Here is a 25,524-nt window from a genome sequence, read left to right on the forward strand (position 1 = left end):
ATGGGGATCCAAGTCTATTCTGCCGTACCAGATTCTATATACGCGGAACCGACTCTATCGGAATATCTGTCCGCCGTCTACGCCTTCTTGACGTTGATGTAGCCCTTGGCCTGCAGCCACTCGACGATCTGGGCCACGCACTCCTCGACGCTCTTCTCGTGGGTCTTGATGACGATCTCGGGGTTCTCGGGGGCCTCGTAGGGCGCCGAGATGCCGGTGAACTCCTTGATCTCGCCGGCGCGCGCCTTCTTGTACAGGCCCTTGGGGTCGCGCTGCTCGGCCACCTCGATCGGCACCTCGACGTAGACCTCGATGAAGGGCAGCGGCTCGTCGTCGCCCTGCTGCGCCGCGTGCAGCTCGCGCGCCACCAGGCGGTCCGCCCGGTACGGCGAGATGAAGGACGTCAGCGCGATGGTGCTCGAGTCGGCGAAGAGCTTGGCGACCTGCGAATTGTCGGCTGCGTTAGCAAACGAACTGCCATGTGTCCTGGTGATCTGTCCCCCTCTCCCTCTCTTCCCTCAAGTCTATATTGTGCTCATCCGTAGTCGCACTTCTCCTCCGTGGCATCTCCCAAGGCCACAAAAATCGCAAGACAACTCACCTCAGCAATGCGGCGGATGTTCTCGTTCCGGTCCTTCTCGCTGAAGCCCAGGTCCTTGTTCAGGCCGAAGCGCACGTTGTCGCCGTCCAGGCGGTACGAGGCCAGCCCCAGGTGCAGCAGGTGCTGCTCGAGAGCCGTGGCCACGGTCGACTTGCCCGAGGCCGACAGGCCCGTGAACCAGATGGTCATGCCGCGCTGGCCGCGGGTCTCGAAGCGCTCGCGCCGCGAGAGCGACGGGTGCCATGTGATGTTGCTATGCGGACGGGCATTGTCAGTATCACGGTCTCAGAAGCCAAAGGGATTCGGCAGAGGCGTCGCAGAGCATCTTTGCTGAGGGTATCGGGGGGGTTATTGGGGGTGATGGCGGGGTTCGATGAAATGGATGGAGGGGCATATCCCCAAGCCAGTAGTAACTCACGTTGCCATAACTCAGATCTTTGGACGTTTCCTTCGCCTGTGTCTAGAGACTGTATAACACAAGTTCCAAAAACCGAAACTTGTTCTTATTATAGCAGCTTCGCTCCGAATCTCAGGCACATGTAAAATCCCAAGCGCAAAGAGGTCTTCCGTTGTATGGATGAATGCAACTGGGTAGTCCTTTAGATGCAAGGCACAAGACAATATTACCCCCGATCCCGGTCAAAATACCTCCTGCCCAAAAAAACAGAAACGCTGACCCCGCTAGCGCCGCGCCCGGCAGAGGGAGACAAGCGCCGTGTGCAGATGACGTGATTGCACGCGGACTCGCAGGCCGAGAGTCAGTCGTCAGTCGTCTCCATCCTACTGTGGTCTCTACGGGTTCACGGCTCTCGGGGTGTCCACTCGCCAGTGGCTCGGCGGCTTTGTCTGGCGGCCAAGCGGGTGCGGATTTGATTCGACCTTCAACTCAGGTCCCGTCTCTAAGTGCTGTTAGTGCGACCCCACCGCCTACCTCATTCGTATCTAGGGTCTGGGTTCCCGACTTACACGGCGAACTGCTGGAGATTGTCCTAGAGGACAGGCATGTGGATTACCTTGGGTATTTCTCTTTTCGGTAAGAGAAGCTTCTATCATATGTCTAAGGCTCCGCCGTTTGGTCGCATGGTTTCTCCGCTCGCGGCCTTGGCCGACAAGGGCGTTCCGGTGCGTTGTGACTTTTACTATTCCGTTGTGATAGGATAACCCGATCTGATTCAGTTATTGTAACATTCCTATCTAATTCTCCAACGGTTCATCTGCTATCCCATGTCATATCTGCGATTCCAATTTTCCTAAGTTACATGTGCTACTCTTCCCAAGTGGTCAATGACTCGGACGCAGCACAAGTTGATGTGAATCTTTGTCATTTGTGTGAGAGATCAGCTTCGGGTTCCGCTGACTCTGTTCTATTAAAACCCAAAACAAGACGCTTGTCGGTTTCGAAATGGGTTAGGAATGCCGCAATCATGATACTGAAGATTTTCATAAGGAGCGTGTATCAATGAGGGCCTAAACTTGATTGTTTAGGTTGGTGTTTACTAATTCACTGCTAACGCGTTCAGTTTTTGTGGTATTGGTTTTGCCAACCCAGGCATAGGAGACATACGCCATAGGAAAGAGCTCGTCTTGTTGAACGCTTCAGCGGGTGTCCGTCTTCGCTGTGGGTGCGTAGAGATGCTCTGGAGGCTGGTCGCTGTTCCGGGTCGGTCTTGCAAATCCTTCGACACGGATCAACGCATTCTGTGAGCCATTGCTCTTATATTCGGTATCGCACAACGTCGACCGGCTGTTGCAATGAAAGCCTTGACAATGTCTCGGGATGTCCAAAGCATACCGAACCATTTACTCTGAAAGGGATGTCACAATGCCCGCCACACACATTCATCTTTCGGAGGCAATTCGTAGATTCGGAAGTCCCACAGATCATTCCGTGGTTGCTGAATCTGGGCAAGGGCTGCTGAGAAAGTCGTCATATAGCGCATAGCCACGGCGCTGTCCTGGTATACCGGGTCTGACCAAACAAACACTGGTTCAGCTTGTCTCTCTTCTTTTCAGACTTGTCTTCCTGATTGATACATAGTGGCAGCGGTTGCTTGTTCATTGCATCTGAATAACTTGGAGAAAGCCTGACTTCGACCTATGATGTGGGAGCAAGACGGCAGGCTCCGAGGTGGTAAGGCTTGGCAATACACATCTTATCAGCACATGTAAGATCGCCGACGCAGTCAATGGCTGGTTGAGCGAGCTGCATTAGCACGCCGCAAATATTCGTTGCTCACTTCCCTGATTGGAGATCAGCCCGCCTACAAAAGTCGTTCTGCCGAACACACTACCAATGAACAAGCCTTGCCAAGCAATTATGCAGCGCTGCGCCGCCCAACAGTCGCAGAATAATGCATGTTGGTCACCAACACTTGTTCAGCGCACATGCACGACATAGATACGCAGTGCTATATATTCATCAGGCTGCCGTCGACAGCCCGGCGTGTCTCGATAATGATAGTTTTGGAACCTGTGTCAGGATCCATCCGAGAAGCTTCGCGGCGTCCGTGACACGATGGCATATATTCCAGCGCATGATTATAGTTATAATGAGACCCGACCAGGGGCCACTCACAGTACTTCCGAAGATGAGCAGCGACATCCACCCGCCCAGCAAGACTATACAGCCCCGGAGACAGAGTCTTTAACGAGTTGGGATGGACAGAAAGGGTTCTCTACAACCGAGTACCATCAAGTGAATCCTTACTGGAATAGTGCGACGCCAATGACCACGTCCCATCAGCGAGGATGGAGTGGCAGCACTGCAACAGTCAACATACCCCTCGAACAGCCATACCAGTATTCGGACGAAAAATCCCTGAAGAAGGTGCGGCGGCCTTCGAGCATACGGTCGTGGACGCTCGAGATTGTTACCATCATCCTCGCCATCGCGGCCGTCGGCGGTATTATGGGTGTTCTTGCACGGTTCAATGATCGTCCGCTCCCAGATTGGCCATACTATATCACGCTGAACGCTCTGATCGCTTTGCTGGCAACTGTAGCGATAGCCACCATGAGCATATCATTACAGAATGGTATATCCCAGCTGAAATGGATCCGCTTCAAGGAGTCAAGGGTACCGTTGGCTGATATGGAGACATTTGACGAAGCCAGCCGCGGAACCTGGGGTGCTCTCAAGCTTTTGATAAGCGCTCGTGGAGGGTACGTCCACCTCGCTGCTCATGATCAAAACAGATGCTGATACGTAATACTTAGCTTTCTTGGCTCGTTGGGTGCCGTCATTGCTATCGTCACTCTTGCTCTCGGGCCTTTCGCTCAGCAGATTGTCACGTATCAGACACGATCGATCATGATTGAGACCCCCGATAGCGCTACAATTGCTCGTGCACTGAACTATACTGGTGCTCTACCAGGGGAAACAACACCTAGTAAGTCACACATGAGTGATTCACTAGAGAGTCATACTAATAAGTGGATAGCTGGCTATGTTCCTATTCTGCCCCTCAAGTCAGCTGTGTACAACGGTTTGTTTGCGGAGAACGGGAGACCGAATGCAGCCTTGAAATTTGGATGCCAGACAGGCAATTGCACATGGCCATCCTTCGAAACTGCTGGGGTTTGCCACGAGTGCGTCGATTTGACCCCATATATGAGCAGATACTGCGCCCCTGGTGACGAAGACATCGGCTGTGGATGGGAAGTTCCTCAAGGCGCAAAATTGAACAATAGCGCCCAAGTATTCAGCATGACGCCATTAATCCCATCGGTGAACGGCGATATGCCTCATTCAACCATTCTAAAACTCATCTTCATGGGTACAGAGGCAAAGAACGGCCTGGCAGGGGAGCTGAAACCATGGGCTCAGCAGTGCTCGCTTTCCGCTTGCCTGCAGACTATAGACTCTACTGTTGTCAACGGCGTGCTCAACGAAAGCGTGACAAATCGGGTTATCAATCAGACTGTCGTTGATATGACCAAGCATACGGAAGACGCGGATCTTGCAGCATATGTTACAGGTGCTGACAACGCGACCTACACTGTCGGAAAAGAAGCAATGCTCAGCATGCGCGGATGGTTCTCCTCCCTCTTTGCTACTGGATCTGCGGTCCGAACAACAAGCGACTCTAATCGTACGATCACTGACAACTCAGTTGTCGTAAACCTTACGGTGGGCATCTCGAGCGGCGTGACTTTCTTCGACTCGGACATCGTCACCGCCTTCTACTGGAACTACTATGAGTATAAAGACAATGACGGCATCGACATGTTGATGGCTGACATGGCAACCTCGATGACTGTCGCGTTCCGGTCTTTCATGGGCGCTGTGCCAGTCTCGGGTCAGGCCATATCGATGCAGTCATTTGTACATGTCCGTTGGGGCTTTGCCGTTCTGCCCATCGTAATTGTGGCTGCTACAGCATTGTTTCTGATGGCAGCCATATACCGCACGCACCAATCCGATACAAAACCCCTGAAGAGTAGCGCTCTTGCGATGCTGTTTCATGGTTTGGACGAGGACGTCAGAACGCAACTTGGCTCGGCCAGAGATCTGGATGACAAGAAGAGACATGCGCGGGTAATCAGAGTCCAGCTGGATGATAGTGATGGCAAGACCTTATTGAGAGGTTGAATAGAAAACGAGATAGATTCAACTATAGAGGGATAGGGCATTTCTCCTGGTCTCCTCGCTCGAAGGTACTTACGGTTTGATATTCGAAAGGCGTCGTCCTAACGACTTGTTGTCTGTGACCAATTGGTTAACTAGATTCGTTAGTCGTTGAAGAAGGTATTATCAACTGCGGGCCCAGTACCATATCCTAGCATCGCATCATCCTGGTGTGTTACGGTGTCCCCACAGGGAAATAGTGCAAGCTTGTGTGAAGGCTGTGTGCCCATGGATAGCAAGGACATTGGGCGACCCCGAAATCCGGCTCTCTGAAGCCGATTACATGATACCAGAAGCGGGTTTTCTGGATTCTCGGCGTTCTCTTGAGAATTTACCTGGAGAGGATATCCATACCAGGAAAGCATCCCGAATGGTGAAACTATTCCAAGGCTCCGCTAGCCAAATGTTTGCTTACATTTACACTGGAAGAAGCTAGTCATCGGCCGGAAATTAGATCTGAACCTGTGGCTTGAATAACAAGCGGAGTACAATGTCGGAGAGGTTCAGCCTTTTCACGCGGTATGGGTAAAACTGCCCCCTCACATCCGATGATGGCTTGAGGCGTTAGTTGGCAATCTAGCCCAACCTAGGATTGCAATTGATAGCGCGGCACCATGTCGAGGTTTCCCCTAGCCGTGCATTGGTGCATGAATCTACTGGCTGGTGGCGCTGGTCGATTTCGGCACGCAAACCCACCTGAAACATTAACTCTGCGTGTTGGGCGGCAGTATGAGTGATGCAGGAGGTTTCTATGTATCATAGTGATTACCCGAAATGTCTGCGTATTCCCGTCCAATACTTGTAAGAACGTAACAATAAGTTTCCCCATAGTTCAATCGATGCCTGTGGGGCGACAGTCCAGTGTGGGGGAAGGGGGGTTGGTGTATCTAATACATGAGTTATCTAGCATCGGCCAAGATTCCGAAATCGTATAGTCGGCCCACACACCCTGCGGAGCATCTGCCACTTGTCCAAATCCGGCTTCAATGCCATAGGGTTTTCCGGGCGGTTTACCAGCGTTCGACAGCCCCCTCCGCTGAGAGCCTCAGCCTTTGGCCGCTAAAGGAAGCTCGTTGACGACATGCAAGAGAGACATGACTGATTCGTTGGACAAGCCGGATTCTAGGCATTGGCATTTGGCCCCAAGAGGGACACAAAGCTATGACCTTCCACACATATAGATATACACACCCACTCCGTCCGCTGATGCATGCCGCATCGGCAGCATAATGACTCCGCGTGTTGTTCGTGTGCCTGCCCGGTTTGTTCCTTGACATTTAAGGCTGGGCTATCCGACTTGAGAGCTAGCCCGTGTACGTTATGGACGTGATTTTTAATCCATGACTGACGGCAACTAGAATTCGTGAAAACCATGAAACTCTCTCTCTTTGAGAATTTTCCCGATATGAGCGACAGCCGCGGTGGCCAATTTCAGGCCGTTTTGGTCGCTTTCCTAGTCTTGTGCACTTTCAGTGTTGCTGCGCGGTGCTATACGAGAATAGCGCTTGTAAAGATATTCGCCCTTGAGGACTGGCTAGCAGTGGTGGCATTTGTAAGATACCCCTTGCTTGGATCGTATAGGTCTTCGTCGTATCCCAAGTTCTAAGTAAATGAATATTATTAGGTGTTCTATTGTGTCTTTACTGCTGCCGCTTTAGCATCCATCAGCTACGGAAATGGATCTCATGTCGCGGACGTACCTCTCGAACAACGGCCGAAGGCGATAATGTGGCGATGGATCGCCATTACTTTCTATATCCTAGTCTCAGGCCTCACCAAGCTGGTCGTTGGGATTTTCTTGACGCGTGTCTGTACGAGGCAACGATGGCAGAACATTACATTATGGGTAATGATGGGTATCGTGGCTGTCTACAGCATTTTCTATGCCCTACTCAACATCAACTCCTGCCACCCTATTGAACATGAGTGGCTACGATACGGCGTTGAGCCAACGGATCTTACGAACTGCAATGATCCATTGCTTGGCAAAATTCCGACCTATATTTCGGCATTTCTAAATGTCATAGTGGATTGGATTCTAGCCATTGTGCCAGCAACCGTTTTGTGGAATTTGAAGATGGAAAAGAGACTCAAGATTACGACATATATTGTGCTGGCGATCGGATCGATGTGGGTCTAGTTTCGCAACGCTCTCTTCACGAATCGCACAAGAACACGACACTGACACCGTTTCAACAGAGCCTCCGTTGCATCCATCGTACGTATTCCGTATGCTCAGGACTTCCTCATTGCCCCAGATTATCTCTACAGGTTCACAAATCTCGGAATCTGGAGCACCGTGGAGATCGGCGCCGGTCTTGCAGCTTCGTGCTTGGCAACCCTGAAACCCCTATTCCGAAAATTCAGGTTCCTTAATTCCTCACGTCGGTATAATGCTGGTGATTCAACCGTGAGTGGTACCATGGAGTATCATCCTGGCAGGCAGAGCGTACCAAGAGTGCATCAGCCGGATATTCAGACTCATTTTGCGATGGTGAAGATCACGTCGGAAGGGAAATTTTCAAAACTCGCAGACGTAGATTCAATAACCATGAAGAGGGAAGTGTCGGTCACCGATATTGTTTAATCTTTCAGGATACCTATAGCGGCATATATGTCGATATGATAGAGTAAAGGAGTATATATATAGTACAATCTTCCACACAGGATTCCGTTGTATGGAGTCAGTATCGCAGGGTTATTGTCTGTATTGTATTATACTACACTCGCCCAACATGTGACACAATTAGTTTTAATTTAAACCTTGGCCTCCCACATCTCCCCTGTCGAGGCAGTGTTGTCTTCTTCAAGTCCGATAATAACCTCATCTGCAAAGAAACCATCACTTTTACCCAAAAACTCCCGGGTCTTCGGAGCACTGGCATATGCGGGTGGATAAATATCTACCGGCCAAATTACATTCGCCAGGTAATACAAAGGACCCGCAATGCTGAAGCTCATCAACATGCCGATGCTGTAGATATGTTTACTCCCTTCATTGTAGTTGGCGTTAAAACTGCCAGCCAAACCATGGATCACCGAAAGCAGACCAATCAGCCAAGCGCCGAATGCCCTTGGGTTGAGTCCTTTCCAATACCAATAAGGTGAATTGGAATTCGGAATGTACAGAGATGGCACGTGAACGTTTCCGCGGCGAATGAAGAAGTAATCTGTGATCATTATGGAGACCAGTGGTGAAAGGAACACGACGTTGGAGTTCAGAAAAGTGAGGAACAACGATGCAGTATTCACCAATTTCCAAGGTGAAGTGGCTACTGCAAGCACGGCGCACATGATTTGGCCTCTTTTGATGCTACAAAGGGTTAGCAGATGTACATTGAAGTTCATGTTGTATTACGTACTTGAAGTACCGTGGGAACAAACCCGTAAGATCTGACCCTACAGGGAGGGCGTTCGCCGCGAGGTTCGTAGCAATGACTGCGAAGACTTGCACAAGGCAAGCGAGGAATACCGCAATTCGGGCCCCTGCATTCCACTACTTGAATTTAGAATAGCTGCATTGCACAAGAGCGAAATACCTTACATTGTGATCAAGAATGGCAAGATAGAGGTCCCATATGTTCCAGTAAGCGGTCCCCCAAAGTGTCTTGACAGCGCTTGATGCCCCTATACCTAAGAAGGTACACAATGATTTGGCAACAACCAAACCAAACCATTGGGGCCATGTCGTTGCAGCTGAGGACTTCGCGTATCGTGCAAGGTCAGGATTGGACGAAACCTCTGTCATTAGGCTCCCAGAGACACTGTTGATGCCATTCATGAATCCCCATCCAACAACAGAGGACGAGGTAGCAACTGTTCCCAAGCTTGTCGTCTGACCAAGGCCACCATTGGTACCAACCGCAAATGCAAAAGTTGCAATGAGAACTGGAGGACAGATGACAGACTTTAATGTGTATAACCACGCAGACTTCGATGGATGGAGAAACATAAAACCAAGCTGGATAAACCAGAAAATGAAAAAGGCTGTGATACCAGTCGTAGTAATGCCGGCATTCGCCGGTAAAGTGTTTGGAATTCCAGTCCATTTGTCGGCAAAAGCACAGCGCAACATCACGGAGACGAGTTGGCCTGCATAATACGACTGGGTGCCCATGAAGAAGATGGCGACAATTCCACGTATGAATACGAACCATAGAGATCCATACAGACCGGCGCAAATGCGGACGTAGACCGGGTAACCAACGTGGTAGACGGACGCGCCACGCGAATTGAGCACGAGGAACGTCGCCATGATCATGCAGGAGACGATAGCGGCCACAGTCGCTTGCCACCACAGCTGCAAGAATGAGTCAACGAACCATGCCTTCCAATAACAAGGTCACGTACCAGGCCTAATGCCACCAGGCTACTTCCGCTATTCCAAGCGATTGGGTTAAAAGAAACCGCCCAGAAGAAGGCGAAATAATCCCAATGTCCCCATGTCCTCGCAGAGGGCGGACTTGGGTCAAGGTCTTCGTTTGACCAAGTCTTGCCATCCTTCTCGGCTTCGTTAAAATCGCTCTCCTTGGTTCGAAGCGCCTCGTCGATTCGTTTCCAGACGCTCATGTTGGCCCGAATGTATGCAACGGCACCAGCGGCAGATCTAAAGCGCAGCCTGGATCTACAACAACGTGCAGCGTGCAGGGCGTTGCAGTATATCAAGACATACCGGAGCCGGTCCGACTGAGATAAGAGAGATAATAGAGCAGAGCATCATGTCTTGCCTGCGTGCAGCTCTACGTGCAGCAGGGGCCTGGTGCAGGATTCGGCCGAGTCACGCTGATAACTGACTTAAAATAGTGCAGATAGGAACCAGGAACCACAATAACTCGACTTGAGGTGATAAGAGGGCAAGGTCAAAGACCTAGAAAGAGTGCTATGTCACTTGCATGACTGAGAATTCGCGATTCGTGAAATGATCTATTAGCATAGCAATTTAATCATGGCTAGTCTAAAGAAACAATGTCTGGCTCTTGAAGAAATACGATCGTTTAGCTATTAAAGCCTCTAAACTTCCGGTTTCCAGATGTACAAAGGACGTTCAAGGTGTCATGGGCAAGAAAGCACGACGTTACGACATCGAGATAAGATCGACGCCGCACCCGCCGACGGGATGATAAGAAAGTCTCCGGATCGGGAGCTCCCCGCACGCCGCGGACCTTGCATCGGGAGCTGGCTCGTTTCGGTCGACGTACAATCATCACGGCAGACGCATTCAAGCAAAGCTTCTAGATCAAGGGCTTCTCTTCAACATATTAGGAGTTCTTTCACCCGCTTCCGGTACCGATTCTGCATTCGGGTCATGGCCTATAATCGCGATGGAAGTGCAGCTATTCTAGACGCCCCGAACGGCGACCCACTTACAGGGACGAGGTACGATTTCCCACGAGACCATGTCGGGTTCGGAAGGGAATCCCACAATCCGCGATGGCCAAATGGTGCCAAGATCGCGGTTTCATTTGTGCTCAACTACGAAGAAGTATGTACCATTTACCTCCAAAACTGCACGTTGCTCAGCGGATACTTTACACCTCTAGGGTTCAGAGCGATCGGTTTCCAATGGAGATGCGCAGTCTGAAAATCGTTTGTGGGAGCAGTCGGAGAAACCGGCTCAGATAGGTGAAAGAGCTCTCAACTCAGAGAGCGACTACGACTATGGCTCTCGAGTCGGTGTATGGCGATTGTTGCGGATATTTGAGCACCATGGGTTTCCTATCACAGCATATGCTATCGGACAGGCGCTAGAGAGAAACCCTCAAGTGGCAGAAGCACTCGCACAGAATGGCCACGAGGTTGCCAGTCACGGATACAGGTATACAACCAAGCTTTCGCGTTTTCGCCATGCCGTGAAGACTAATAGGGAACGACAGATGGGTAACTTACCAGGGCATGACTCCAGAACTTGAAAAACAGTACATAGTCCGCCAGCTTGAAAGCCTTAAGATGACAACAGGGAAGTATCCTGTAGGATGGTATTATGGTGCCATCTCTCCTTATTCGAAAGCAATCATCCATGAAGTATATGAAGAGATGGGCATTCCGCTTTTGTACGAGAGTGATAGCTATTCAGACGACGTACCCTTCTGGGTGGATGTACCTTCAGAAGATGCATCGCCTCATCCCAAGGGAATGCTTATGATACCTTATAGGTGAGGTTGTCCCATTACCCGGTTAGAATCATGGCTCATTCCTTCAGCTACGACTGCAATGACGTAAAATTCCATTCAGCATCAGGATTTAGTACAGGAAGAGACTTTACCGAGTATCTCAAGGCAGCATTTGACGTCCTCTATGAAGAGGGCCTGGAAGGCATGCCCAAGATGATGACTATCGGTTTGCATTGTCGGATCTCTGGCAAACCAGGGCGCTCAGGGGCAGTTAAAGAGTTTGTCAAGTACATTGCCGCAAAGCCTGGTGTCTGGGTCACAACAAGACAACGAATTGCGGAGCATTTCAGACAAGAATTCCCGTATCGAAAGGGAAAACTCGCTTAATCTAGCCAAGTCGTTGATAATGTGCGGGTTCTGGCCTGGAGAAGCCATCTGGTGTACACTCGTAGTGAGCGTCTCTTTCCGCGTCTGCTGAAAATTCGTGTGGAAGTTGTAATGAGATCAAATCCGAGGCGTGGCACTTGATTATAATCTGTATCGAACCACATGTCAATGTCAAACGCAGAAGTAGTTCCGCGAGTACGTCAGGCACTGCTACCGTCAGCCTTGGCTGCATTTCCGCCCCGCATGTCGAAGCGCTAGCCTTGTCGTGCCATTGGCCTCGGTAAAACGTCTGTCTAGGTCTAAATGATACCCATCATGCTGCTCTAAGCTTCGTGACCAGGATGATAACTTCAAAACTCGCAATGAGCCTTCAGGTCGTTGCATGTCTTCCTTAGGTTTCAACCATGAGTAACATCGAACTCGAAACCTTTGTGCTGCCCCAAGCAAGCACAGCTCCTACAGCCGCCTTTGAGGCCCGTGAACGAGCATCACCGCAGTCGGTGGATGTAGAGGGCGAGCCGACGGCAGGCAGGCGACTGGGCCAAGACCTTGCGCCTGTAGATGGAGGAGCTGCTGCGTGGAGGCTGCTCTGTGCTGCCTTTATGTTCGAGACATTGCTATGGGGTTAGCATATCTCTTGCTCCAATTTCGATGGATGAGGCTAATCTCAATCATATACAGGCTTTCCCCTTTCTTTCGGTGTTTTTCAAGAATATTACTCCAATATTCCGGAGTTTGCCAATAATCGCTACATTTCCGTTGTTGGTACCATAGCATCCGGATTTGGGTATCTCGGAGCACCCTTCATCATGCCGTTTACTCAGCGCTATCAGCGGTGGCAGCGGCAGATGATTTGGGTTGGCTGTACGTCTTCTATTTACAGAGCTAGGCTAGGGTGTCGAGACTTAAGTGCTAACTTGCATCTCAGGGCCGATTTGTATTGGCGGTCTCGTCTTGGGCTCTTTCGCATCCACGTTGGAAGTGCTTATTCTCACTCAAGGTGTGGCCTACGGTTTCGGTTTCCTAATATTCTACTACCCCATCCTCAGCATGGTCAACGAATACTGGATCGCGCGCCGTGGCATGGCCTACGGAGTCCTCTGCGGTGCCTCTGGTGTTTCCGGTACTGTCATGCCGTTCGTGCTGCAGGCGCTATTGGCAAAGTACGGATACAAGACGACGCTCCGCGCTGTTGCTGTGGCTCTCGCGTTGCTCACGGGACCGGTCATTCCTCTCTTGAAGGGTCGGTTGCCGCCCTCGGAGAGGGCCAGTATCCCCAGAATCAACTGGACCTTTTTCCGAAGTCCTCTCTTTTGGGTATACTCGGTTTCAAACCTGTTGCAAGGGTTTGGGTACTTCTTCCCTTCTCTGTACCTACCATCTTATGCATCATCCCTCAAGCTTGGCAGCAAGAGCGGCGCGCTCCTGCTCGCGCTGATGAGCGTTTGTCAAGTCGGTGGCCAATTCGTCTTTGGCCTGCTTTCTGACCGCAAAGTACCACTGGACATTCTGGCTTGCTTGTCAACTGTGGTTGCAGCTATTGCTTGCTTGACCACGTGGAGACTAGCGCAGTCGCTCCCAGTCTTGATGATCTTCGCCATGGTATACGGATTCTTCGGCGCAGGGTTCACTGCCATCTGGGCGCGGATAAGCACCGCCATAACTGATGATGTGACGTCAGGACCAATGGTCTTTAGCCTGCTCAACTTCGGTAAAGGTATCGGAAATGTGCTTGCCGGACCTATTGGTGGATTTCTCGTTTCCAACTCAAAGCCCGCCGGAACTCCATCATCTTCGCCATATCATTGGGTCATCGTCTTCACCGGTGTATGTATGTTCGCGAGCGCTTGCGCCATCTTCTTGCGACATTTGAGACAGCTTGGTATCTTGGTTTTCCGATGAGAGCTGGGACTGGCTTGCAGCAGCTACCACTGTAAGTAGTACACACCGCGGGTCAAAACAAGCTAGAGACATCTGTGTTCTTCAGTATTTTGGGTATCGTGGTGTTGCACCATTTACAGAACGCCTAGTAGTTGCCAAGTCAAGAGCAGTGTTGGTCAGACTCATGTTCTTCAACATGTTTGCAATGACATAACAAGCGGGAAAAGGGATGTCTGGCCGTGGCAAGACTTGCACTCAAGAGCCCACAATATTAATGGGAAACGCATTGCAAAGTATCTGGTTAAGTCATCGCATTAAATGATATTGCTCTAAACCTAGCATAGAAAATCCTATATACTCGAGTGATGAAGGTATCGATACGCAAGGAGATTCGTATCAGCACAAAGCAGAATAACTCTCGACGCCTTTTGTATCAGACTCCCATTCTCAGTCTCCGACCTTCCCGTTGTGCCACATGGGCCCCTACCCACAATCCCTTCCGTCCGGTGGTGTATACCCCAAATCTTCCGCTGAGCGCGTAGCGTTGCCCTCTTAACGCATGTTCGCTTCTACGTAGGTGTGCTCTCACGGCTGGTTCTGTTCTCCTTCTTGGACAAAAAGCTTCGCCTCATCGGGTTGGCGCTGCGTGGGCTGCCAGTTGTCAGGGAAGAAGCGGCCTCGACGAAAGAGCTCTTGATGACGACCGATCCGGAGCCGACCTTGATCTCCTTCTCGCTACCGCCAGTATCGTCTACGAAGAACAGGGTCTCACCCAGGTCATCATCGCTGCCAAAAGTGTGATGACCCTTGACATCAACGCGGAATTGAGTGTCCGCATGACAGGCATGCTTGAATGTCTCATCAAACTGGATCTGGCCTGAGGGTGATTCGTGGTGCTTCGTCTTGCCTACTGTCTTTTCCTTGGGGGTCAACTGACGAATCATGACATAAACGTCAGACGCTGGCGGGAAGCCAGAGGCTGAAATGACCTGGAAGGTGGCTGTGCCAGCGCCAGCGCCCGTAGGAGCCATACTGTGAATAGACACACCACCCATACTTGGCGTTCGGTGATGGGCGTTGCCATTACCGTGGGAAGTACCAGGGGGCGTATTAGGCGCCTCAGCACCGTCCAAAGCAAGGCCTGTTGATCGGCGCAGTCCTGAGCCTGGAGCTGGCGCATCGCCATTGGTGACGATGGATGGGACATCCGAGTTGCCCGCTACCAGCGTAGCTCCGTTGGTGTCTTCATCCTTCTTGCGGCCCGTAAACCCTCGCTTGATGAAACTAGCACCTTTCCCAACTCCATGTCCAACAGCGCCAACTCCCTTGAGGGGAGCACCAGCAACTCCAGTTACAATTCTTCCCGGTGTGCCAAACGTCCCGGAGAAGGTTCCAGTACCTAGACGCGATCGAGAAACATAATCAGGACGGAAGAGCAGCCGTAGTCTGATAGAGCCGGATTTGCCATCCAGAAGCAGTTTGACTTCTTTAGCTTTGAATGGATCAAGGTGCTCAAGGTTGATATCAGCGCCGCCTAGGAAGTCTGGCTTATCTGCGAAATCATAGTCATAGACCTTGACGTTGAACTTCGCAGCAGTCCGAGATGGTACGGGTATCTCGAAGAACTCGTTCCAAACCGGGTTGAGAGTCTTCTTCTGGGTCTTCGTTTTGAAAACGTCTTGGCCATTAAACTCGAACTTGGCGTAAGGATCACTCTTGCCGTTGGAATCGGCGGCGGGAACGTCTGATGCATCAAGGACATCGACACGGAGGTTACCCATGTTGTTAATACTCTCACTGGGATCTAGCAGCATCGTGACAGGAATGTACTTCAAGCTAACTTTGATGTGCGTCTCTCTGTTCTCTTCATCCTTGAGACGAAGTACAGTGGGGTTGTTCTGTATCATATTAGCAAAATTGGTATGGACAACGCCGCGACAATTACAACTCACCAAACACTGCTTGAGAGTATCCAGCGTGTTGCCGGCAAGACGAGCCACAGTATGGTCCTCGTCGCGCTCCTCGCCAGGCTTCTCACGCTTTTCCCTGACCTTCAGGGTTAAACGAGAGAACTCGAGTTCGCGGATGAAGCAGTCGCCTATCTCGTCGAACTTGAAGCTCTTCGTCTTGGCGGTACCGGAGACATACGATGGGTAGGTCATGTCGTCGACGTACACCTCCAGGTGAGTACCGCTCTTTGGCATCTGGCCTTCCATGAGCTTGAAGATAAGGAAGCCAGACTCGTGCTTGAGGAGCTCTTCTGGGTTGAGGTGAACTTTGGGAACTTCCCTTGGTGCGTCTCGAGATTTGCGGCCATTTGCTGATGCAGGTGATGTGGGTGACTTCGGCATCGTTGGCGATAGCGGAGTACTAGGCTGGGAGCGTTGGGAAGCATTTGTTGTGACTCTCTCCAGCGGCGTGATTTTACCAGCATCCGTGGGCCTGGGAATGTCAAGAGATTGCTTCGCGGGCTCTGGAGCGACCTGTTTGCTCTCCTCTTCTTCCTCCTCATCCTCGGGGTCAGCAACATTCAAGCAAGGGTAGAATGCCGCAGTGTAGCACAGAACACCCTTGGCGACGCCCTTCCCGTGCAGTCGAAGGCCGTCCTCGTGCAGCGTCTTCTGGTCATGAACGGCGTACTCGCCGTTCTCCTCTTGACGGACGTAGTCGCTAGCAAGAAGCTCGATCAGACCAAGGCTGCGATCCTTGCCCATTTTCTCTGAGTCCATGACGTCCAGGGTTAGGCGATCTCGAGCAGAATGTACGGGGACGTAGATGATCTGGTCCCACTCTGGACTGAGGGTGTTGCGGTAAACCACAGTGCGACCCTTCTCAATGCCAGATACGACAACGCGAACATACGGATCCGATTTACCCATAGTCTCGAAGTTCCGTAGTTCACGTGCGTTCTTGAAGTGTAAGCGCATGACACCAATTGGGGTCTGGTAGCCTCCACTTCCGGCCAACACTCCAGATAGAGCGACAGGCTTCCATTGCGCGGTGATTTTGGCACGTCCGGTCTTGGCCCCCGAAAGAAGGAACCAATCCTTTCCTTGCTCCATCATCTCCAACAGGTCGTCTAGCTTGATATTGTGGGCACCAATGAGTTGATCTCCAGCCAGCTCGCGATCGTCTTTGATCGCAAGGCCTAGCTCGGCTTTCTTGCGGTCCGTGATGAGCATCTCTTTGGAGGCGTTGTCCCAAATGGGGTTATTCGTGCGCTTGAGCTTTTTGGATGTATGGACCTCCTTGCCGTTCAGAGTGAGAACAGCGTACGGGTTGAGCAGTCCGACCAATGACTTAGTTCCATCGAGGTCTTTAGCTTGCTCAACCTTATATTTCAGAATACCAGTATTGGACTCTGGCGGCTGCTCCATCGAGCCGTCCTCTAACTTCTTGGGTTCAAGAACTGGGAAGAAGCGGATATCTACTATGGTGAGCTTTTGCGAATAGTGTGAAATTTTTTTTTTTTTTTTGAGAGGTAACTTACCAGCAGACACAACACCACGCGCCTTTCCGTTAGCAATCACCTCCAAACGCTGGTTTTCGTGGACAGTCAGCTCCTCAATCTGGTCCAATTTGAAAGAAGCAACACCGAGTTCCTTGTCCTTGCGGAACTCATTCCAGTCATAGACCATCAGGTCTAATGAATCGTTGAAGGAAGTGAGGATAACATAGTGAACCTCGTTCCACTTGGGGTTCGAAGTGTCCTTGACGGTCTTAGTCCGGGCGATCTCGGCCCGCTTGTTTAGGGTGAGCGAGACGTATGGATCAGGGTTTCCAGAGAAATTGTCTGGGTTCTTGAGACCCTGGGCACCGTGGAGAGTGACAGCAACCACTCCAATCGCTTGGTCGACTGGAGTTCCCGCCAACATTTTGGCTACCTCGATGGGGAAAACATGAGGGTGGTACATCATGGGGGCCAGGTTGCCATGAATCTGCTCCAAGATGAACTTCTCAAGGCCAGGAATGAAGTTGATATCGAACCCAAAGGTTTCGCCACCCAGAGGCTTGCAGACATAGTCAATCGTTGGTCGTTCCATGAAGCACATCTCCACCTTCTCAATGTGGGGGAAGGGGAACTGAAGCTTCATCTTGAGGCGCATGAGGCCCGAGAAGGCCATATCCTCGACAATGACATCGAGACCCTTGCTGATCATGGCTTTTCCAACTCTGATCTCGAGGACGACCTTCGGGTTTACCTTGTTCTTGATCTGGCGCGCCGTCATGTCGGCGGTATCGTTGGGAGTGAAGCTGAATGCCCAGTCCATGACAACAGTGTCATCTTCCTCCTTCGGGTATGTCTTCACATGCTCCATGCGGGGAGGCTTGGAACCGAGCGTGAAAGTCTTCAACTTCAAGCTGTCAAGGAAGGCCGGAGTGGCGGAGCTCAAGACTTGATCAACAGAGTTGATGATGGTCTCGGCGAGGACGGGTTGGTAAATAGGCCAGAACTTTAGTAGGAAGGCATTAATCCATTCCAGAGATTCATGGTCCGAGTCCAGCCTCTTCAGAGCCATCTCTCTCGTGATGTCGTCGCGGAAATTGCGTCGAACTCGTCGAAGCGAGGTTCGATAGTAGGTAGAGCATACGGCCATGATGATGAACACCCAAGCCAAGCCACCGCCCAGCATGGCGATGAGCCACGAGGACAGGCAGGCAAAGCCGATAACGGCGGCATTGTGGTACCAATCACCGAAGAACTTGTCGGAGATCTTACCCTCGACCCAGGTCTGATGGTCCAGCAGGCTTTCGCCCTCGGTAATGCTCTCGTTGGGCCAGCCAAAGCGCTGCGTCCACCCAACCTTGGCAGCCAAAGCTGCGTCGTCTTCTTTGGAGTCTGCGGTTTTCCCGTCCGCGTCCTTCTCGAATTCCACGGCTTGGGCTTTGGACGCTGGGGGCAGGTAATCGGCCTTGACAGCGCCTTCGTCATCGGCATCGGTAGCGACTGCGACTGCCTGGTGCTTTCGGTGGTGTCTGAGCTCGTCCGGCACAGCCTGCTCCGCAACTCGGTTAGTTTCCCAGTGCAATTGAGATCTTTCGGGGCTCGATGCGTCACTTACGGCTCTGGCCTGGCGTTTCTTCTCCTCGAGGCTGGCATCCGGGTCGAAGGTAAAGGCAGCAACTCCGGCGTTCTTGCTCTCCTCGACCATCTTCTTCTGTGCATCGTTTGCGGTCACGGACGAATTGGGATCTTGAGCAGCCTCGATGGCACCCTGCTGCTTGAGCTCAAGGGCCGACTGTTCGGTAGCCATCTCGGATGATGTTGCTGCAGAGGCAGCGCGCGGCTCGAGTGTTTCGTATCTGGAGGCTCCCCTCGCTGGTTGTGTGTCAACCCTCGCAGAGACGTGCGCAGAGCATACGGCAGAACGGATTGGCGCGCTCAAAGCTAGGGCCGAGCTCTCAGAGGAGCTTGGAAATGCTGGGGAGCGCTGCCTGAGCTAAGCTGCACCCAAGGTAAGCAAATTGGGAGGAGAGCTGCGCTGTGCAATCGAGCTCGCCGCAGCGCGATAGTGAAAACCAGGTGACGGAGAATCGGGATGAATAAGGAGCGTGAGGCAGGGGGAATTCACGCAACCAGGCAAAACGACGGGAGGGAAGAAGAGGCTGGTGATAGATAGCTCCGAGAGCAGCGGGAGGCCTAAAAGTTACCTACAGTAGAGGATCGATAGCGCGAGGCAGTTGGGTACACGCCGCCAGAGCTAAGAACAAAGCTTGGAACGAGACGACGCCAACACAACACCAAAGTCCAGCTGTCCAAGGAATTCGACGATGCACCACCACAAGACTCGCCCGGACGGTCGGCTGGCTACCTCTTTGGTCTTGTTCTGTGCCGTTGGCCTGTCGGTCCTGGGCCTGGTCCTGCTTCTGGCCAGTTCCCAGATCGTGGGCCCAAACGACGTAATGCCGCCGCTCGTTGCGGTGGGTGGCCGGGGGGTGTCATGCAATTCACAGCCCACAGCTGGGTTGGCCGAGATGGATCCCAGCCATCCTGCGACATTTCAGCCAGTTACCGGCTGCACAGCACAGCCGGGGTCGCACGGCCCACTGATGGGGAAGCCGTGCAACCGGGACTGGGACTGGGATCATCAAGCTCGGGGCAGCGTCACAAATCGTGTTCCAGACGAATTTCCCAAATTTGCTCATCCATCTGGGTTCTACGTCAAGCCTCCGCCCGTATTTACCACAGCACAGAAACTGAATTCGATGCAGAGACGCGCAGGGTATGCATTGTCCTGAGAGCATGCCAATCACATCCCTTCTATCTTGCGTCTATATTTCGATTGCCAAGTTTGCACATCATGTCGGATGGCCCGCGCCTATCAAAATCCCGGGCGCCGATTCCAATCGTGATGGATCATGGCGATGGATGAAACTCTAATGTCAAGCTCTCACGGCAGTCTCGCACCCTGCGTGTCGCGTTTCTGCTGCGCTCGTCGCCAAAACCATCAAGAGGTTGAGGATAGCAATATGTAATACAAACCGAGTTGTGTAGTGATAAAGTAGACATGACGACGCAGGCCGTGGTGGATCAAAGAGATCTGGCCCAAGATCTCACGTAGCTGAGCTGATCCTTCCCTCATTGATGGCCGCGCAGGAACTATTAAATGCAACCCCTGTGGCATATCACCATCTGAACTCTAATGAACCCACGATATATTCCGCACACGCAGAACAGACTGCAGTACTATGGTAGGGCGCACAGCAATTTGTTTAAGCACGGGAAATGATTGGGCGAACATACAGAGGTACAATTACCTACCGTGCACCTCAAGTCTGTCACTGGCTTTAACCTGCCACTGTGTCCGATTCCTCCTTTGCGATTTTGAGACGCGCATGCCACCGCGGGACTGCAGCAAGCGGGCCTTCAGGGACCTCAGAGGGTGGGGCAGATATCCACTCAGGTGCTCGGGGCTGCCGTAGCCTCGACTTCAGCCACTTGCGGCTTTTCGACGGTCGCACTGACCTAACTTGAGCTGTCAAGCCGGCCGTCGCGAAGAGGAAGCTCGCCTTCATTCCCTGTTTGCTATCAGCAATTGGCCAACGAACTTTACCGAAGGCCGATAGTATCGCATCTCATGCTGCGCCTAGTTCGTTGGTATTGGGTTGTGGATCTCATAGTAGGCTTGGACGCGGTCAAGAAATAAGACTGCGCCGCAACAGGCCTCCAAGTAATTTGCCCGGCAGCCACTGGGCTATTTGGTTTGATTGGTACCGAATCTGCATCATTCCAGGTATGATTAGACACCATTGGTCATATAGTCTTGCCGACCGGTCTCCAGATGCCCTAGATTTCAAGGTAGACTTGCTGGGCCGGTACTCGGACCAAGTGCATTACCATTATTACCGAGGGCTATAAACAAATACGTTAACTCCGAAAACAACGAGAGCCTGTTAGCGTTCATCCTTATACATATCTGAAAATATACAAAGTAGAAATGTAAAGATAACTCTCGTTGAAATTTTTTTTTTGGACTAATCATCACTTACATAAGACAAAGTCTCAATAGCTTTCGCAATACTAGTTTCTCTATATCCAATCCACGTCTCGCGCCCTATTGTTTTAGACAAGCATTTATACTAGGTTGCCAAGAGATGTTCAATAGTATTCATAAATGGATCACTTGGACGATTAACGATGCACCACCGCTGAATATAATACTTCTAGTTTGTTTGCTCATTTTCATCCGAGATCTTCTTGAATAATCTAAAAAGGAGGTGAAACAGTGACTTGCCGTCTGGAAGAAGACTGAATTTGACAAGACTTGATTCACTGCATAATCAATGAAACTGTCCTGGACACATACTCATCCCAGATTTTTGGACTACCAGGCGCAACTATCGAGTATGTTCACCCAAGTCTCGATCCCGGAGCCTTGGTAGTCTACCTATTATACCAAACTCCACCCCATATCTGTGGCCTTCCAAATTTGTCTCTCGCGCTTCGAAAATATTCAAGATGTTTCCATCTTTCAGACGCCTGAGACAATGAGGCAAGCTTGGCCTGAGGAGCTCACTCAGATACAGAACAATAATGCCTATAAAATGCGATGCTGCAGCCCTCGCAACACTCAAGCCTTTTCATCCCCCAGAGTACGCTATCACAGCATAAGTCCGAGATACAAAGAATACAAAATATACCCTCACCCTCAGAAACTAGCTGCGCTCACGCATGGCCAACAAGATGGATCGAAGGCCGGCATCCGTTGTCAAGCATAATGCACTGACACAGTACAACCCTTTCGATGATTCCTCGAGATTTCTCACGAAACTTCAAGCATCCAATGTCACCCCACGCAACCTCCTCAACTATCTGATCCCAATATTCCACGGACGTATGGAAGTTGATCTGAGTCAAGACCAAAAGGCAGCCCGTGATACCTTCATCAGGCTCTACCAGCATCTCAAAGCGGAATACAGCGGCCTCGAATTGGGCGATACTGAGCAAGATGATCCTGACTGGCAGCTCGCTCGGTTCAAAGATCTACTAAGCCGCTATTTCTTCCTCGGTGCGTTAAATGGCAACCGCTACGAAGTGGAGGAGATGCAGTTTGGTCAGGCCGTTGATGAACCCGCCGAGGGTAAGGAGGACGGCATTCTAGAAGTCCCAGTACGAAACACCGAGAGACTGTTCTCTTTGGATGAAACCCTGGGATTCCTGATGCACGAAATGGTGCACCACTTTCTCAGAGACTTCTCCTGCCGGTGTGTAAGTTGTGCCAAGAACGAGCCCAACACGCTGGGCTACCCCGGTGATGGACACGGCCCGTTCTTCCAGATACTCCACCGACTCGTGCTGTCAGCCGTTCGCAATTGGCATGAGGACTTCAAGTCCATCGACAAGGACGACTGCCCGGGCGAGGCCATTAGCTACTACAGCCACGGTGCGCACCGAAGGCGTCACCACCGTGACCCTGGCAGAGACAAAGACAAGCGCCGCAGAAACTTGACCGAGGACGAGAACTACACGAATAAGCTCTTCCTCCGCATCGTGACGAGGAACAGCCAGCGGGTGGTGGATGTGAAACAGGAGCTACTGACTCGCCAGTATGCCCTCGAGGATCGCGTGTGGCTGCGAGCGCAGAGCACGAAGATGGATGCTGACGAGTTCGCCAATAAGTATAAGCGCAGGCGTACCTTCTCAGAGGATGGGGTCGGGTCCATTGTCATTCCCATGTCGAAGAAGCCCAAGCCGGAAGAGGAAGCAAAGCAGGAGAAGGGCGAGTCGACAGAATACAGCGGGATTCCTCCTAAATTCATGGAGATTGGTAAGCACATTGATGGAGACATGCCCGAGAAGCCAATCAAGGTCAGGAAGCCTAGCAGCGACTTGGACGCATAGACTGCGATATGATCCCAGGCCAAGCAAAGCGAAGCTCCACCAACCACTACCTGCATCTAGATTCGACAAAGCCAAGCCGCAGGGATCAGACTCCAGAAACAGTTGGACGAGATTATACGACCCAGCACGCACGGGTTCACTTCTTACCAGAGAGCCCATTTATTCCAGTGGGGCTGAGCCGTCGAGACCGAGGCCGCCCCTAGACATAGACTTCATTTCTCATTGCTCCAACCATTGAGGGTAATCTTAACTTTATTCATAGAGGCACTGCTTTAAAATATCATCAATCTCCACTTTCACAATGTCCACCCTGCGATGTCATAGTGACTATCAGCCTAGAATACAAGACCGCTCACGTCATTAACCATATAAGCACATGTATCAATTGGTCACTATTTCTTCATGGCTTGCTTCTTGGCATAACAACAATGATGGTACAGTATTTAAAATCTGTCTGAACTCCGCTAATGCAATGACAAGGGTAAGTATATACATTTAAACATGTCTCTTGACTTCATGAACAGCCGCCGGCAGTCGGTAGCAGGCTTATGCACCGATGGTGACACCGTTGGACAGCTGCAGGCCAATGGGGAGGCCGGTGATGAACTTCTCAGTCCAGGGCTGGCCCTTCTGGGCGGCAATCTTCTCTTCAACGTCCTTGTACATGTCGTAGCCGTTCATCTCCTCGACCGTCAGCTTCTTGGACTCGTCCTCGACCTTGTAGCCTTCGACGTCGGTGTTGCTGGAGAAGCCGATGCGCTCGTTGATGTTGTAGGCGGCCTTGGCGGCGGCGGCCTGTACCTTGGTGACTCGGGGTAGGCGGACCTGGCTGTAGATCTCCAGAGCCTCGGCGACGTTGCCGTTGAAGTACTTCTGGTTGAACACGATGCCGAGAGCGGCGGCATCCTCGATGGCCATGCAGGCGCCCTGGCTCTGGTGAGGCATCATGGGGTGAGCAGCGTCACCAAGGATGGCAACGTTCTTCTTGTTCATGTAAGGGTAAGGGTCGCTGGGAAGGGTCAGTCTAGTCCAACTTCGGAAGACGTGATGAAGCAGGTTGGTTACTCACTGGATCCACAGTCGCCAGGGCTGCACCTCGATACCGATGGCCAGGTGCTCCCTCACACGGCGGTCGAGCTCAGGGTAGGGAGCAAGAAGCTCCTCAACCGGGAGATCATCGCCACCCCAGGTGTGGCTTGTGTAGTCACCCTTGTCACGGGGGAAGAAGCAGTAGTAGGACAGGAGCTTGCCACCGTTGCAAGGCGACAGGACAATCTTGTCGAACTTGCCCTCTTGACCACCCCAGTACTCCAGGGCGTTGTCCTTGGAGTAATCAGTCAGGCCGAGTCTGACAGCATCCTCAGTCATGACGTTAGCATGCAGGCAGCTGGCAGGTCCAGGGCGCTTCTCGGGGTGGATGCCAAGAACACCTCTGACTGCAGAGCCGATGCCATCTGCGCCGATAATGAGGTCATGCGTGGCAGTGACACCGTTATCAAACTCGATCTTGTTGGCCTCCATGTCGATGGACTTGCACTGTGTCTGGGATTAGCCATAAAGTAAACAAGAAAAAAGCAGTGCAACCAACCTTGTGGTTAACCAGAAGCTTGGCAGCCTCTCCCTTTCCTTCTTCAGCCAGAGCGGCCTCCTTGAGCATGGCGTGCATGTATTGACGGTGGAACATCCAGTAGACATAGCCCCATCGCTTCTCGTAATCCGCTAGGTCGTAGACGCTGTACGGCTCTCCAGTGTACCAGTCACGGCTGATCAGCTTCTTCAAGTACACTGGGTCTCCCTTCTGGACATCGATCTCCCACTCCTCTAGCCAACGAGTGCCATTGGCGGCGCACGAAACTGATGCTCCCTTCTCACCGGCAAAGTCTGCACGCTCGTAGATGGTGACCTTGTGGCCGGCGCGGCGAAGGGAGATAGCCACAGATAGACCACCGATACCACCGCCGATGACACCAACATCGAGTTTCCTCCAGCCGGAATTTCCTGCGAACTGAGATCCCATTGTGATTGTTGAAAGAGAGTTTGGCTAAACTGGATTACTGTAGTGCTGGGTAACGAGTAAGTTGCCTGCCGATTAGCGAGATGTTGAGGTATGAGCGTGGCCTCTTTAAGATATCATCGTGCAGCTAGCGAAAGCAATTATAGATCACCTGAATGGTGATTCTGGGGTCTCAGTCCCGACGCTTGTCGGCAACGCCCCCTCGGTGGTCGTGTGCGCTCTACGTAACAAGTCATCGTGAGTCGTGCAAAGGTCCACCGCGAGATTGGCATTGTGGATGTCCATTGGCCGCTGTCTGCTATACTATCACTCAGTTGACCGATCCCGACGGCACCGGGCGCAAATCGACGACGAGTGCTCCTGAATAGAGGTGCATTAACCGCCAGCGGATGCTGCACCGGCTTTGCAGGGGCGGACCTGGCCTCTGCTAGCGTTCACTGCCGGATGAGGCAGAGTGTGAGGGGAGACCAGAGTCGGCGTCGCGACGGACCAAATCTTAAACTGAATCTTATCTGGGGCAAATCTGGCCAATGGCGACTTGCCCCTGACTTCCCCATGAAT

The 25,524-nt window shown here is 51.8% G+C and overlaps 9 protein-coding genes across 9 annotated transcripts; 5 read left to right on the forward strand and 4 right to left on the reverse strand.

Moving 5' to 3' along the window:
* Positions 1–77: 77 nt before the first annotated feature.
* On the reverse strand, positions 78–1,027 carry JN550_006288 (uncharacterized protein; the record flags this gene model as incomplete). The annotated part of the gene is made up of 3 exons (XM_049318011.1): positions 78–443; positions 602–854; positions 1,020–1,027. The coding sequence occupies 3 exons, from the start codon at positions 1,025–1,027 to the stop codon at positions 78–80; spliced, it is 627 nt and encodes a 208-aa protein (XP_049171848.1).
* Positions 1,028–3,116: 2,089 nt separating this feature from the next.
* On the forward strand, positions 3,117–5,192 carry JN550_006289 (uncharacterized protein; the record flags this gene model as incomplete). The annotated part of the gene is made up of 3 exons (XM_049318012.1): positions 3,117–3,763; positions 3,818–3,990; positions 4,042–5,192. The coding sequence occupies 3 exons, from the start codon at positions 3,117–3,119 to the stop codon at positions 5,190–5,192; spliced, it is 1,971 nt and encodes a 656-aa protein (XP_049171849.1).
* A 1,408-nt stretch (positions 5,193–6,600) lies between these two features.
* On the forward strand, positions 6,601–7,815 carry JN550_006290 (uncharacterized protein; the record flags this gene model as incomplete). Its single annotated transcript, XM_049318013.1, has 3 exons — positions 6,601–6,780; positions 6,853–7,358; positions 7,428–7,815. 3 exons carry the CDS (start codon positions 6,601–6,603, stop codon positions 7,813–7,815), a joined length of 1,074 nt encoding a protein of 357 aa, XP_049171850.1.
* Positions 7,816–7,985: 170 nt separating this feature from the next.
* On the reverse strand, positions 7,986–9,797 carry JN550_006291 (uncharacterized protein; the record flags this gene model as incomplete). Its single annotated transcript, XM_049318014.1, has 4 exons — positions 7,986–8,541; positions 8,591–8,724; positions 8,773–9,528; positions 9,579–9,797. 4 exons carry the CDS (start codon positions 9,795–9,797, stop codon positions 7,986–7,988), a joined length of 1,665 nt encoding a protein of 554 aa, XP_049171851.1.
* A 736-nt stretch (positions 9,798–10,533) lies between these two features.
* On the forward strand, positions 10,534–11,725 carry JN550_006292 (uncharacterized protein; the record flags this gene model as incomplete). Its single annotated transcript, XM_049318015.1, has 4 exons — positions 10,534–10,710; positions 10,769–11,043; positions 11,102–11,380; positions 11,428–11,725. The coding sequence occupies 4 exons, from the start codon at positions 10,534–10,536 to the stop codon at positions 11,723–11,725; spliced, it is 1,029 nt and encodes a 342-aa protein (XP_049171852.1).
* Positions 11,726–12,129: 404 nt separating this feature from the next.
* Positions 12,130–13,627, forward strand: JN550_006293 (uncharacterized protein; the record flags this gene model as incomplete). Its single annotated transcript, XM_049318016.1, has 3 exons — positions 12,130–12,349; positions 12,407–12,589; positions 12,654–13,627. 3 exons carry the CDS (start codon positions 12,130–12,132, stop codon positions 13,625–13,627), a joined length of 1,377 nt encoding a protein of 458 aa, XP_049171853.1.
* A 548-nt stretch (positions 13,628–14,175) lies between these two features.
* JN550_006294 (uncharacterized protein) lies at positions 14,176–18,861 on the reverse strand (the record flags this gene model as incomplete). Its single annotated transcript, XM_049318017.1, has 4 exons — positions 14,176–15,504; positions 15,559–17,033; positions 17,097–18,603; positions 18,670–18,861. 4 exons carry the CDS (start codon positions 18,859–18,861, stop codon positions 14,176–14,178), a joined length of 4,503 nt encoding a protein of 1,500 aa, XP_049171854.1.
* Positions 18,862–21,791: 2,930 nt separating this feature from the next.
* JN550_006295 (uncharacterized protein) lies at positions 21,792–22,949 on the forward strand (the record flags this gene model as incomplete). Its single annotated transcript, XM_049318018.1, has 1 exon — positions 21,792–22,949. The coding sequence occupies one exon, from the start codon at positions 21,792–21,794 to the stop codon at positions 22,947–22,949; it is 1,158 nt and encodes a 385-aa protein (XP_049171855.1).
* Positions 22,950–23,495: 546 nt separating this feature from the next.
* On the reverse strand, positions 23,496–24,966 carry JN550_006296 (uncharacterized protein; the record flags this gene model as incomplete). The annotated part of the gene is made up of 3 exons (XM_049318019.1): positions 23,496–23,958; positions 24,019–24,485; positions 24,538–24,966. The coding sequence occupies 3 exons, from the start codon at positions 24,964–24,966 to the stop codon at positions 23,496–23,498; spliced, it is 1,359 nt and encodes a 452-aa protein (XP_049171856.1).
* Between the last annotated feature and the right edge of the window lie 558 nt (positions 24,967–25,524).

The sequence above is a fragment of the Neoarthrinium moseri genome (assembly GCF_022829205.1).
Source record: "Neoarthrinium moseri strain CBS 164.80 chromosome Unknown scaffold21_Wmoseri_CBS_16480, whole genome shotgun sequence".
NCBI classification, from domain to species: Eukaryota; Fungi; Ascomycota; class Sordariomycetes; order Amphisphaeriales; family Apiosporaceae; genus Neoarthrinium; species Neoarthrinium moseri.